Source organism: Lycorma delicatula, chromosome 1 (assembly GCF_047948215.1).
Source record: "Lycorma delicatula isolate Av1 chromosome 1, ASM4794821v1, whole genome shotgun sequence".
NCBI lineage: Eukaryota > Metazoa > Arthropoda > Insecta > Hemiptera > Fulgoridae > Lycorma > Lycorma delicatula.
Window position 1 is genome coordinate 244,354,075 of NC_134455.1, and position 14,131 is coordinate 244,368,205.

A 14,131-nucleotide genomic window follows, 5' to 3' on the forward strand; every position below is an offset into this window, starting at 1 on the left:
ACAAATAAATTGGTGTGATCTAATGGAGTAATAATTATTTTTAAAAGTCAGGCCCCTTTCTTAGGAATTATAACTTCTAACAAAAAATTATAAAATTTAGATTATAAAATCTAACAAATTTTTTCTTAAAAAAACTGCTAAATAAATGAATAATGCGAATATAATGACATAAATTTCTCAAGTTTTAAACCCTGCAGCTAGTTGCAGCTTCAAACCAGTTAGAAGGTGGGTGAAATTCAATCTAGTTTTTTCTAAACTATCTTGCACATGAATCGAACATTAGGAATGTAAACATACCTGGTAAACAAACCTAGTAAAAATTTCTATCGGAAAATCTGTCTCTCGTGGATTAAATATTAAAAATAGAAATTTATATTTTCTTCCCATGATGTTCTAATTAAAACATAGTAAATTTATCAGACCACCTAAAATAATACTTAGAATTATAAACTTGCTAACATAAATTGGTACCGTTAAACTTTTTCTAAATATTGTATTCTTATTTCTTACCTCAATGTCTGAATGCATAAGTTATAAAATTCTGAATTTATTAAATAATACTATAAATATTAACAAAATAACTATTTTTGAAATTAAAAATAGTAAAATAGTTACTTCAAATTCAAGTAAAATATTATTTTAAATTTGTCTTCACAGTCGGTAATTTCTGACTAATAGGGTTTAATTTCAAAATTTTTTGCCAACTTGGAAGTAGGAATTATAAATAAATTAATAATTGTAAGAATACATAATTTTTCTTCTGTTCATTACATCTTAAGCCTATAAAAATATAATTTTCAATAATAATACCAACAATAAACAGTACAGGGTGTCCCATATAAAACACAACCCAACCTTATATTGGTAGGTATTGAAATAATAAAAAGGCATGTGTAGATATAAATGTAATTTTTATTATTACCATCCATTACCTTACAGTTAGAGTAAATGTTGGAAGTGGCCGCCATCTTCTTGAATACAAGCTTCAATTCTTTTTCCAGCGTTTCTTGCAACTTTTTTCAAAGTTTGTGGCTGGATATTTAATACAGCTTGTTCAATATTGACTTTCAATTGTTCAAGTGTTCGTGGTTTGTTGCTGTAGGCTTTTTCTTTGCGGTAACCCCATAGAAAAAAATCCGCTGCAGTCAAATCTGGAGATCTTGGTGGCCACAAGCCTCGACCGATAACACGATTACCAAAGAATTCCTCAACGAAATCAGAAGTTGAACCTGCGTAGTGCGATGTCGCACTGTCATTTTGTGGCCAGCAGTGTCTGTCTTCCTCTTCTAAGAGTGCAATGAACTGAAATAAAATATCCTGATATCGTTCTGGATTAATGGTGTACTCGAAAAAAACAGGACCGATTATTTTCTTCCGCGATATCGCGCACCACACGCCCAACTTCTGCGAGTGTAAATGTTTTTTGTGATAAACGAGGGGGATTTTCAGCACTCCAAATTCTACTGTTTTGGCTGTTTACGTAGCCATCCAAATGAAACCGTGCTTTATCTGTGAAAAATAACGAATCCATAACAGTAATTCCCTCATGCAGAAATCGACGGAACCATGACAATATTGTAGCCGTTTTTCTTTGTCGGGCTCAAGAAGTTGATGAACCGTTTGAATGCGATAAGGTCGTAATTGTAATTGTTTGGTCGCCCGATGAACAGTTGATTTAGACAAATTAATTTCAGCAGACAAACGTCTGATAGATTTATTTGGCGAGGCGAGTAATCGCCTAACATAACTTAACTGTATCTGTATCTGTATTCAACACTGACGCAGATCTTTTGTGTTCCTTGTTATTAACAGAACCAGTCTCTCTAAATTTTGCAACTAACCTTAATACTGATGTTTTGTTAGGAGCTGGTTTATCTGGGTACTTATGGTGAAACAAATTTTGCACTGCAACCACTGATTTCGTACTGAAGTACGACTCAACAATGAAAACACCATCTTGTCTCTAGCAATACACTGAATGTTATGATTGCATTGTTGTTACTATCGGTAGTGTTCTACTGCGTCGCCGCGATGTTCAGATGTTGGACGAGTCCATTTCAGTAACAAGTAGGGGAGTAAGCTTTACTTTTGAAATTTCATGGATGAGTATTTGATGGGTTGCGTTTTATATGGGATACCCTGTACATCACAATCACAACAGTTGGAGTCTTTCAAAACATGTAAATGAAAGAAAAAAACATAAAAACATATTCAACATTTTAAAACATATTTATACACTTAATATCTCATTTATATTGAGTAATAAATTAATGTAAGATGGAATTGTCAATACACATGTATTATAATAATCAACAAAATAAAAATTATGGAACAGCTAAGGTTTGTTTAGTGAATTCATCAGGTTGCAACTTGTCATCAGGTTTGCAGGTTGTTTTTTGAATTAATCAGGTAAACCACTTACCTGGACAAGTATCACAATAAAGAAGTATTGGCCACCAAAAAAAAAAAAGTGACAAATGAAATAAGAAATAGTAAATTTATTTTTATCAAAATTAAATAAAGCTAACAGCTGCAAATAACCTAAGTTTAGGTTTTTATATAGTTAAATAAAAAAATTATGTGTAATAAAAGTCACAGTTTCTTTAAGGTTACATGATATTACCACGGTTAGCTTAAATTATTGGGTCCTTTCTCCTTTATTTTATTAAAAGTAGTCAAATTACTTAGTTAAGGGATTGCCTTACTGTTTTAAGATAGATCATTATCTATGCTAACAAAAAATACACTGAAGAAAGGGCTAATTAGTTACAAAAACCCTTTGAAAGATTAGTTCCTGTAATCTGAGTTTGCAGTTTTTAATAACACTGGTAACACATTCTACCAAGCTACACAAAAAATTCTTTGTATAATTTGAAACGTTATAAACACCACCTGTCACCCTTATATACAGTATACAACAGAAAAATGAATAATTAAATTATACTTTAATTAATAAGTTGAATTACAATCTTTTTTATTGAAGCCTAATTTATTATTTATTTAAGTGCTAGGAGTGCTTCAATTTATGAACCATAAAATATTACAATTTTTTAACTGACAAAATTATTCATAAATAAAATATAATTTCCTTACTTGGGACAAAATTCAATCATACATTGCATCAAATAAAATCCTTCATGGTCATTAGCTCGTGAAGCAATTAGTTTCTGAAACACTCCAAGTAGACCACTCTGAAACATTTTAAACTTAACTAAAATATATTTAAAAACATATTTAAAATAGTTTTGAAAAACAAAAATATTTAATCGAGCAGCAGTTTTACAGAATTGTCTTTGTTATTACTAAACATGATTAATAATATTAATTATAAAAATTAATAGATCAATTAATAATTAAATGAATAATTATCTGTTAATTAATAATTAAAAAATAATTCAGAAAGAGTGATCAATCGGAACAATTCAAAATAATATTTTTATTATAATGAATGAAGTGGTTATTTTATATTTATAGCATTTGTTGTTATTACAAAATTAATGAATTTTAAAACATTAATTTTATTTATGTTCAGTTACGTAGTTAAATATGGGGGGTGGGTTATGCTTTTGACAAATCATTAAAATACTTTCATACTAAACCCCAAAAATGTGTAGGTTTGAACTTTTTTGATTGAGGGAGAAATTTTTTCATGTAGATTATGTAATTAATAATTGTAAATTTGAAAAGTATATTTTATTCAGAAATCAAAACTGAACTAACAGTGAGATGAAACTTGTTTTCACAATATTTCTTTAACAGTAATACACAAAAATATAGCTTCTTGGATGGAATAGTCAACCTGTTCCGGACTTACTCTCTGGATTAACTTTTTTCTTGAAATCCACTACAAAATTTAACAAATATCTTTTTTAGGTCAAATTTTCTAAGTACATTTTTTAAAAACTACCTACTGAAGTGCATATACAAAAACTAGAATGAAATTTTTGCTTGATCTGAATCAAAATTTTTCAGATAAGGAAATAATAAGTAAAGTGAAAAATAACCATGAAAAAACTGTTTTATAGGAAGTATAAAAATAAAATGATTAAAAATTTCTACTATTAGAATTACATTCATTTACCTTTTTATCAAAAGAACTAAAATATACTCAATTATATTATATGCTACTAATACACCTTACACAGGTGTATCACGAAGTTCGGGACTTTCACAACCTATTATACTCATGAAAATAATGGAAAACATATGTCCTGAAATGCTTCATTTGTGAGTTACAGCTAATGAAAAATTTCGTTTGGATTTCAGCTACTCTGGTGAAATGAGGTCTTACTGAAAGTTTTAGGACATTAATTAAGAGGCAGAATTAGTGATTTCTTATGGCTTTTCACTTGAAAAAAATCAATTAAAATAGGTCCCAGAACTGTATCTGCAGTAGTTTTTGAGAAAACTGATGTGAAAACCAATATGGGGTAAAATACCCTGTTTTTTATGTTTGACATTAATAGTAGCTTTGTTAAATGGGAAACAAACAGATAAACTTTAAAACCAAACTTGTAGAGAATTTAATTCTGAACAAAATAGTGTAAGATAAGTTGAATAAAACAAAGAAAGGTTAGAAAAATCTGAATTTTATTTAACAGTATATTAGACCAAAGTGCATTCTATGTACCAGTTTATAATAAATGTTCAAAAGTTCACCATTTTGAACACATTTCTTGGCATGTTTCTGTACTAGTTTTGTAGCTCTTTTTCGTTCTTCAGGGCTGTCCTTAAGTTGTTCAGCCACATCCATTATGTGGACAATTAATTCCTCATGAGAATGTATTTTTGTTTTGTATACAATATTATTCATCCATCCCAGACACAAAAATCGAAAGGTGTTAGATCAGGCGATCTTGGTGGTCAGGAATGTAGACCACCTCCATGATTAATCCATTTCTCAGGAAAATAATGGGTACAAAACAAGAGAAATAGGGAGGCAAGCCACCATGCTGGAAATATACTTTTCATTTCAGCATTAGAGGAATATTTTCAAGCAGTTGCAGCAATTCTTCTTGAAGAGAGTGCAAGTAGGCCTCAGCATTTAAATGGCCAGGTAATAGGAACAGTCTCAACAGCTGATTGTGAAGGCTGTACCACACATTGACGGTAAATCGGTGTTGAAAATTCCCTTCCACCGTTTCATAAGGATTTACTTCTATCCATGTATGCTCATTTCATAAGTGGTTAACACCATATCCAGTGAAATTTGCCTTGTCAGTAAACAAAACATACTTGTAGAGTTGTCAATTTATATTCCACCAGTTGCAGAACACCAAGCGAAGCGGACCATCTCTTGGGTGTAGATGTTGAACAGACTGATTATGATAAGGTTAAAACTTGTTTTGTTTAGGTGTCCTCCCAACCATTGAATGCAAAACTCCGCTTAGAAAGATGTCAAGAACTGACACATGGGCTGCATTGATAATAATTTCATCAATAACAAGGTCATGTTGGACAGACATAGTAGTTGGTATGAATACTAGGTAATGAACCTGTTTCCTGAAGATTGTATATATACAGACTGAAGTATTTTCTGGGCTGATGATACAGTATTGGTCATTGTTGATTAGCTGTTGTTATTTTATTGCCAACTTTGAAATAATCATTTTTCAAGCAATTTAATATATTTCTTTCATTGACAAGAAAATTATTATCTACGTAACTTTTATTTATTTATTTTTATTTAACAATTATGTATTTCCAGTTTTTTTTTTAATTTTTAACAGCCATCTTTAATAGTAAATTTTGTTTTTACAAATTTTATTATCACCAAAAATGAATTTGGTTTTTATTTTCATTAATGTATTGCATTTTCTGACAAATCTAGAAATGTATACTTTTTCAAAATAAAATTCAGATTTTTCTAACTTTTCTTTGTTTATTCAACTTATCTTACACCAATTTGTTCAAAATTAAATTCTATATAGTTTTGTTTTCTTATAGTTTTGTTTATGTGTTTATTGCCCATTTATCAAAATTATTGTACATCAAACATAAAAAGCAGGGTATTTACCCCAATTTATTGATTTTCACCTCACATTTTTTTTAAAAACTACTGCAAACACAGATCTGGGACCTATTTTATTCAAATTTTTCAGGTCAAAAGCAATAAGAAATCACTAATTATGCTCCTTAATTAACATCCTAAAAATTTCAGTATGACCTCATTTCAATTGGGTAGCTGAAATCTAAGTGAAATATTTCACTTAACACAGAAATGAACCATTCTACAACAATATGTTTCTATGAATTTTTCCCATCATTTTCATGAGTAGAATAGGTTATGAAAGTCTCAAGAGAACTTTGTGATACACTATATATACACAATACATTGTTTAACAGAAATTTAAATTAATTTGTTACTTTGCACTATCTGTTGTAGACCTTCTTATTGCTGTGACACATGTAAAATACTTGACAAACAAGAGCCAAGAAAGGTATTACAATTTCTTTCTCCATGAGTAATGTTTTTCATTATGCAGCCATTATGCATCACAGTCCCTGTGATGGGTGAAAAGAGTGAAGGTATCTCACTTATAGGGCCGAATATCCCCTGCATTTCCAAGGGAGCTGGAATGCTAATATGGTAATATACATGATTTAATGAAGAAAAAACAGGAACCACTTCAGTCCTCATTTTTGGAAGCAACTTGACATTTATGTAAGTTCACTGAAGTATTACATTTAAGGCACACCTACAAGATCTGTTAAAAAATAACTGAACATTTTAATTATGCACTAACGGAGATATTTAGTGACCTGCAGTTGGTTGCATTGTGTTCTGCATAATCTCCTATGTAACAACACGTTCTTGTATTACTGATATCTCTTTTAGTTTTTGTGTTATTGTTATTTGAGTGCAACCTGTTTAAGCATTAGTAGCATTTTTGTAATGTGTGATTTTTGGGAGCAATGATAAAACGTAAAATTTTGTGTGAAATTGGGGAAAACTTTCACAGAAACGTGTCAATTTTTGAAACAAAGCTTACAGAGATGATGCTCTGGATTGTACACAATGTTATGAATGGTTTTCGCAATTTAAACGTGGTCGTTACTCAATTGAAGATGACCCTTAACCAGTAAGACCTTTGACAACTGATGACACTCACGTTCAGAAAATCAATGATCTGGTGCGTGCAAATTTGTCAATTGACTATCAGAGAACTTGCAGAAGAGGTTACCATCACAATTGGATCATGTCATGACATTTTGACTGAAAAATTGAACATGCATTGAGTTGCAGCAAAGTTTGTTCCTTGATTGATGACCAAACAGCAGACAGAATATCGAGTGGAAGTTTGTCGGCAACTTCTTGAACAAGCCAATGATGATGAAACATTCATGTAAAGGATCATAAAGAGAGATAAAAGCTGGTTTACGGCTACAAAACTGAGACAAAAGTTCAATCATCAAAAAATCACATATTACAAAAGTTACAACTAACACTTAAACATGTTGCACTCAAATAACAAAAACACAGTAACTAAACGACGACATATCAACAATCCAAGAAAATGTGGTTACAGAGGAGGTTATGAGGAACATAATGTTGCCAACTGCATGTCACTAAATATGTCTGTTGGCTTGTAATTAAAAATGTTCAGTTATTTTCTGAACAGACCTCATATATTAATACTATTTTAAAGCAAAGGATTTACTTTCTTCAATTAAAGTCAAAAACAAATTACTGATAAACTACTTGCACCATCAGAAATTTTCTCTTTAACCCTTCATGCAGTCAAAAGAAAACGTTTAACTGACACAGGTTGATCATCAGTCCAACTGGTTGGTACTTCACAAAAAGTCAGTGAATAGAGATTTTAAGCTTAAAGCAAAAGATTTATGAATTTATAATTGACTTTATAATGACTGACATATGTAACTTACAAATTTTAATTTTTTTAAACTGAATTATTCAGGAAAAGCAAAAAACCTCTGTACGAAAAACATTATAAATATTACTGCTTGTTTTGCAATATAGTATGTATGTTATAAAGAAAATTCTTAATCTAAAACCACAAAAAGATTTACTGTAGTTGATCTTTAAAAACTAATTTGCAATAGAATAAGAACAGGCAATTATATAAATTATAAAAAAAAAAATTATGAGACTACTACTGACAACAGCAAGTGTAGATTCCATTTGCTGAGGTGATGCTTTATGAATATATGCTCTTAATAGTCTAACCAAGGGATGGACATTTCCTGTTCGTTCCCACAATGAAGGAGCAAGTAAACATGAGTAGAGGTGTAAATATACTTCTGGAATACCCTGCTCAGAGTGAAGTTCTAACAGTAATGACAAAAGTTGGAAAACATAAGGTAAGAACTCTAAAAACAAAAAAAAACCCACAAAAACACAAATAAAAAACAGTTTTCACAAACAGGTGGTATAAAAGAATAAATAACACACATACATAAAAGAAAAAAGATCATAATCCAATAATCTTATGGTTATTATCTTTTTGAGAAAATACTATGATTCTAACTGCATATTCATTACCTTTTGAAGTTGCTTCAAACAATGAATGAATATGTAATAAGTTAAACTAGAATTTCAGTTCTAAAGAGATTGAAAACACACACATAATGTAATAATGTTAGAAGTAAATGTAGTGGTGCATAGTGTACTGTACGTAGTGTAATGGTATTTCTTTTTGATAAATTGTGAACTTATAAAAAAATAATTTACACAAGTGAACTAAAAATAATTGAGGATAACATATTACACATTGTCCAATTAAAATACACAATTATTTTATTAGAAAATTAACATTATATAGTTTACAACCATGGTTATATAAAATTTATATTGTAATAAGTTCCTGAATTTCACACACTGCTTTGTAAGATATCCTTAAACAAATAAAATTGTGTATTTTTATTTTTTTGTACACCTACTCAAGCTAAATTAAAATTATCTAAAAAAAAAGAAAAAGGAAAATAGAAAATTAATAAGGAAAGAAATCCTTTCTTTATTCAAACAAAACATTATCATACTGTTACCTGAAATATTTTGAAAGTTAGCTCAAATTTAAAATTCTGACCAAATGTCGTATAACTTGTCTTAATAAGGATGTGATGTACTGTTAGCTGGCAGCGCAGCAAATACAAACAGGTGTATCGATCTGGGTAATGAGATGTCCATGAGCGAGGCTAGTCTGCTCTATTTGCAAATGATAAATAATAACTTCCTCAGTTACTTCTGCATGAAGAGCTCCCACAGTTACATAGTGTTCTTAACTGGAAAAAGTTTATTGTAGATGGTAGCATTCCATTCATTCTGCTACTCATCACAAACCACCCTCATCAGAAAACAGATAAGATCATCTGAAACAACCCGATTAGTGAAAGGAGACTGCAAACAAGGCGCTTTTGCCACACTACCAGCGCCTCATGGGCTGAAATTCCAATATGGGGATCCAACAGGAGCTCACAATTGTGTTACACTGAGTCATTTCAGAAATAACAAACTGTATTTCACTGACAACAGGGTATCTGAAGCACATGTCACTAATTGCTTGCAAGGCACTCAAGGAATCTGAGCAAACAAGTGTGTGTTGAAATAGCATACAGCTCTGAGATAAAAATACTGATGATGCTGGGAAGGCGAAACATGCATATTCTATTGCCAACCACAAAAGCACAACCAACAGAATTACAGAAATATTGTTTTTAGAGCTATCTGTATAAACAACAGCATCTGGATTCATGCTACTTACAATATTATAAACTTTTTCTCATAAGATAATCAGATTCGTGTACTTTTTACGATACTGACAAAGACTAAAGCAGTAATTTTTGTAGGAAGGCTGCCCAGGGGTTAATAACACTGAGTAACAGCAAGAACTGGAGATAATTCTACATTTAGAGATAAGGAGAGGCGATGAGCTCTGTTGCCTAGCAGGGCAGTAGAACTTAACTGTCCCTGATATCAATTAAGATGTGAGTTGGAGAACACATCATAGATCAGATGATATGATTGTGCTTTAATGCAAGTGACTAGGAGTAGATCACTTGCTTTCATCGAAACCAAAAAGATGGCTCACGTATGTCTACTAGAAGACTTACTGCGGGACTTCAACAAAATGCACTTAGACGATTGACTACATCAAGCATCCTAAGTGCAGTGGCTCGAATAAGCCATGCAGTTGTAGTCTAAGTGGAAATGGACCATAGCTTGGTAGAAGCACAAGATGCATACTTGATCAGCTCCATAACAAGTATTAGATAAAACTCTCAGCACTTCTAGCATTTATAGACATTTTACCTTCTACTTAATGTGTTAGCCACATCAGCCATTGCCAATTACAAAAATGTTACCTGTGTGTACAGTTCAATTGGTTCACTGTATAAAAAATAATTCTTTTTGGCACACCGGAAGGCGGAGGTAGATTTCACTGGTGCTAAGTAGGTGATAAAAAAAATGTCCACCTTTAAGTTGAGAAAAACTTCAAATTTACCCAATACAACAATGGTTGTATGTGAAAAAAAGGTTCACATGTTTAGCATGCGACAAGCCCCACTTATTATAATTCCAGTAAAATTTTGGTCATCTCTTGCCGTAAGGGTTGGTCATATCAAAAATTGTTTCAGACAAAAATTTTAGGAATGTTTAGAATACTAACGACCACCTTAAACCAATTTGATACTGTACCTATTAACGGAGGTATGATTTTTTGTCTTCAAAACTCCCATTTTTTCCACCCCCTGGGCCAATGGTTGGTGATATCAAAAAACTTTCTTAGATAAGTTTTAAGCCCTTACCCAAAAAAATAGTAGAAACTTTAAACGAATTCAATATTTTACTTAATAAGAAAACTATAGCGATATTTTGTTTTTTCAAAGAGCTCTCACATTTCCCACCCACATGGTCCGATTTTGGCCATTAACGAACTCGATTGAGATTTTGGGTCATTACATTTTATGTATCAATTTGAAAGTGATTGGCAAAAAATTACAGCAGTTATGTCAACAAGAAATTATATATAAACTATTTGAACTATATATAAACTTTTGAACTGATGGTGGTTTTGGTGTCTGGGTGGGGGGGGGGGGGTGTAAAACGCGAAGATATGTCAAAATTTTTTCAGAAGTCAAATTATGGTACCCATTACAACAGATAGCATTCTCATGAAATCTACCTAACAGCTGAGGTCAACATGTTTCCATAACTAGGAAAAGCAAATGCATCTTGTTTTCTCTGGGGAAAAGGTGAATTCAGTAGTTTTACACTATGATTCTAAATGGGTTATAGTGCTTTGGAGTAACCTCTCGGCAGTAGCTCAAGTTGATATTATAATTTCCAGGGGAAGTGTGATGGGAATTATTCAAGGGATACCTTAGCACATCAAACAAAAAGATTTTTCAAGCCACCAGTAACAAAATTGGAAACTTTCTACCTGTAAATTATACCTTATAAACTCAGGACAGTATGACAATGTAAGGGAAACCGATATAAAGGTATTTCTAAACATGTTTTCCACATCAATTGGAGAGATGATAAACTGTGTTCCAGTCCAATCAGAAGGAGATTGTCCTGATCCGTAAATGAACCGAACGTTTCTCCAAACAACCAATGATGGAGTTGACCAAGAAATGGTATCAACATAATTCAGCCATGATTTTTGTTTAGCACATCCCAACCCTGTAGGAGGAAGACACCCAACTTGTGACATTACCGACTGCCAACATCACCCCCTCTGTTCTGATAACTGAGGTGTTTTACCGGAGGTTGTCTTTAGACCCTCTAACTGATTACATCTGTGGAGGTCGTTATCCCAACCCTTCATCCTTTTCTTCATTGATGTCTGAAGTATCAAAATCATTTTCATCAGCATCTGATTCCTGATGAATTTTTCTATTACATCATCTTGCAAGACTTCATTGCAGAAATCCTCTTTGATGTTTTTTTTCTGAATGCAAAATGCATAGTTTCCAGTCCTCTGGCATAATGTCTTCTAATTCCTCATTATTTAATTTCTCAATGTCTGTCAGTTTGAAAGTTCAATTTCTATCAGCAACTTTCCTTTTCATTTGCGCCCAAATAGGCTCTATTGTATTATACTGAGAGTGATATGGTGGTAGGTAAACAGCAGAATGTCCTTTGTCACTGGCTATAACATCAATTTCATACAGTTTACTTTCATTCTTATATGGAAGTGTTTTTTCTTGTTTAGTTTCAGTATCATTGCAGGCAACCGCTTTTCCTATAAGCCACTGTTGGTGGGAACTTTATTCACCGTATCAGTGACAACTTGCGTTATCCATTATTATTAATATTATTATGCTCTCTTCTTGTAAATAATTTAAAAAGTCATTTGTAAACCAATTTTTAAAACTGTAGGTGTTTATTTCTGAATGATAATCTGAACTGGCTTTCGATTTACTGCAGAAAACCAGTTACTTTCTTTAGTGAACCCTGTTTTAGCCAAACCTGCATGACACACTATTAAACAACCTCTTTTCTGATAAGTATTTTAATCCCTCCATTTTTCTTTGAATCTTGACATATATATTTATGAGAATGATTTTCATTAATGCACGTCTCAATTACGTAAAATATATATAGATCATTACCTGACGCATTTAATGTAAAAAAAATTTTAAAATTCAATAATTTTTAATGCAGGTTTTTCCATCAAGAAATGTGGACCATCTTTCAGTTTTTTATAACAATTTTTTTTTCAAAATACGATCAACGGTAGTAGATGACAGAATTATATCCAGTTTTTCCTGTATTTCCTCTCTGAGGTTCTTAATGATACATGATGGTTGAAATCATCCAGTAACAGATCTGCATTTCAATGGTCTATTTTCCCCTGGCATTTCAAACTGAACACAACTGTTGTTACTATCACACACTCCTTAGCTGACCTAAGTATCCTTTGTACTGACATCCGACTAATGCCACATGCTTTGGTAGCGAGTTGAACTTATCAAAGTTTATTGTGCTACGGAATTCAAAGTCAGATAGCTTTTGAAAAAATTTGTATACGTTGTAGATTGCATTTCTAGAACCACTGATTAATTGCATGGCCATGTTGATTGGAAAAGGAACATGTTTCCATCTTGTTCATGTTACACTTAAGATAGTTGCAGAAACATTATGAAAAACATAAAATCTTTAACTTGCAGCACAATAAAAAAACATAAATTAACATACTATTCTAAACTGTGTTTGACATAATGCGGCACCATTTAATAAGCTCACTAAGAAATTGACATCAACTGAACATGTGGAAATCAAAAATTAACTAATTTATTAGATATCACAGCTTAATGAACTTATCAGACTGAAGACTGGCATTGCAATTAATTTATACTAATATATAATGACATCATAGTATGAGAAAAAAAGAAATAACATAAACATAGAAACAATAACATGCAATAACTATTGCACAACAATCTCTTATCCATGAACAGGGGCATAAATTTAATTCTATTAGGTCTATCAGTATTTAAATAATAATAATTAGATAAAAAATGAAACAAAGAAAACAATGGTTAAAATTAGCCGTGTTTCCTTAACAATTTCATTATTTTTATTAGCTATTTATTATTTTATTTGTCCCATAAACCTAAAGCACCCTTTTTTTTAAATGTACACAAAACTGCAATAATATATTTATTTATGTATAGTATAATTAATTAACATAAATACTGATTAACACATGTAGTGATGTAAAGGATTCATGGATAGAACACAAACAGAAGGTATTAACATAGTTGTTGAGACTATACCGCTTGTTGAGACGGCTTCTTCAGTCCATCATATATTGCCATGTTTTAAACCAATTTTTATTATACTGTAAATGATTCTCACTATAAAACAGGAATGTTTATTAATTTAAAGACTACAAATAAGAATTCTACAAAATTAATAACTGCTATTAGCAGAAATTTCTTTTTTCTACATCTAATATTAAATGAAATCTGATGGTTTTACTTGAAACAATCTGTACGCTTAAATAATAGTAGTTATAAGCTAAATCCTAATTATAATATTGAGAAATAATTGTTTAATCTACCTCAAAAAGTAAATAATTTTTTCCTCTATCGCTTTTGATTTTATACAAATTCAAAGTTGACGTTCTCAAAAAAAATTAAAAAAATTCTGAGTTTT

At 31.3% G+C, this 14,131-nt stretch overlaps 1 protein-coding gene across 1 annotated transcript in view; it reads right to left on the bottom strand.

The window, feature by feature from the left end:
- The window catches only part of Cse1 (chromosome segregation 1), a 120,352-nt gene that overhangs the window by 28,638 nt on the left and 77,583 nt on the right, over positions 1-14,131 (bottom strand). The window contains exons 16-17 of the mRNA XM_075374972.1: positions 8,126-8,334; positions 3,094-3,191 (exon numbers count right to left, since the gene is read on the bottom strand). Of these exons, the coding sequence (XP_075231087.1) occupies positions 3,094-3,191; positions 8,126-8,334 (307 nt within the window). The remainder of the gene's footprint in view (positions 1-3,093; positions 3,192-8,125; positions 8,335-14,131) is intronic.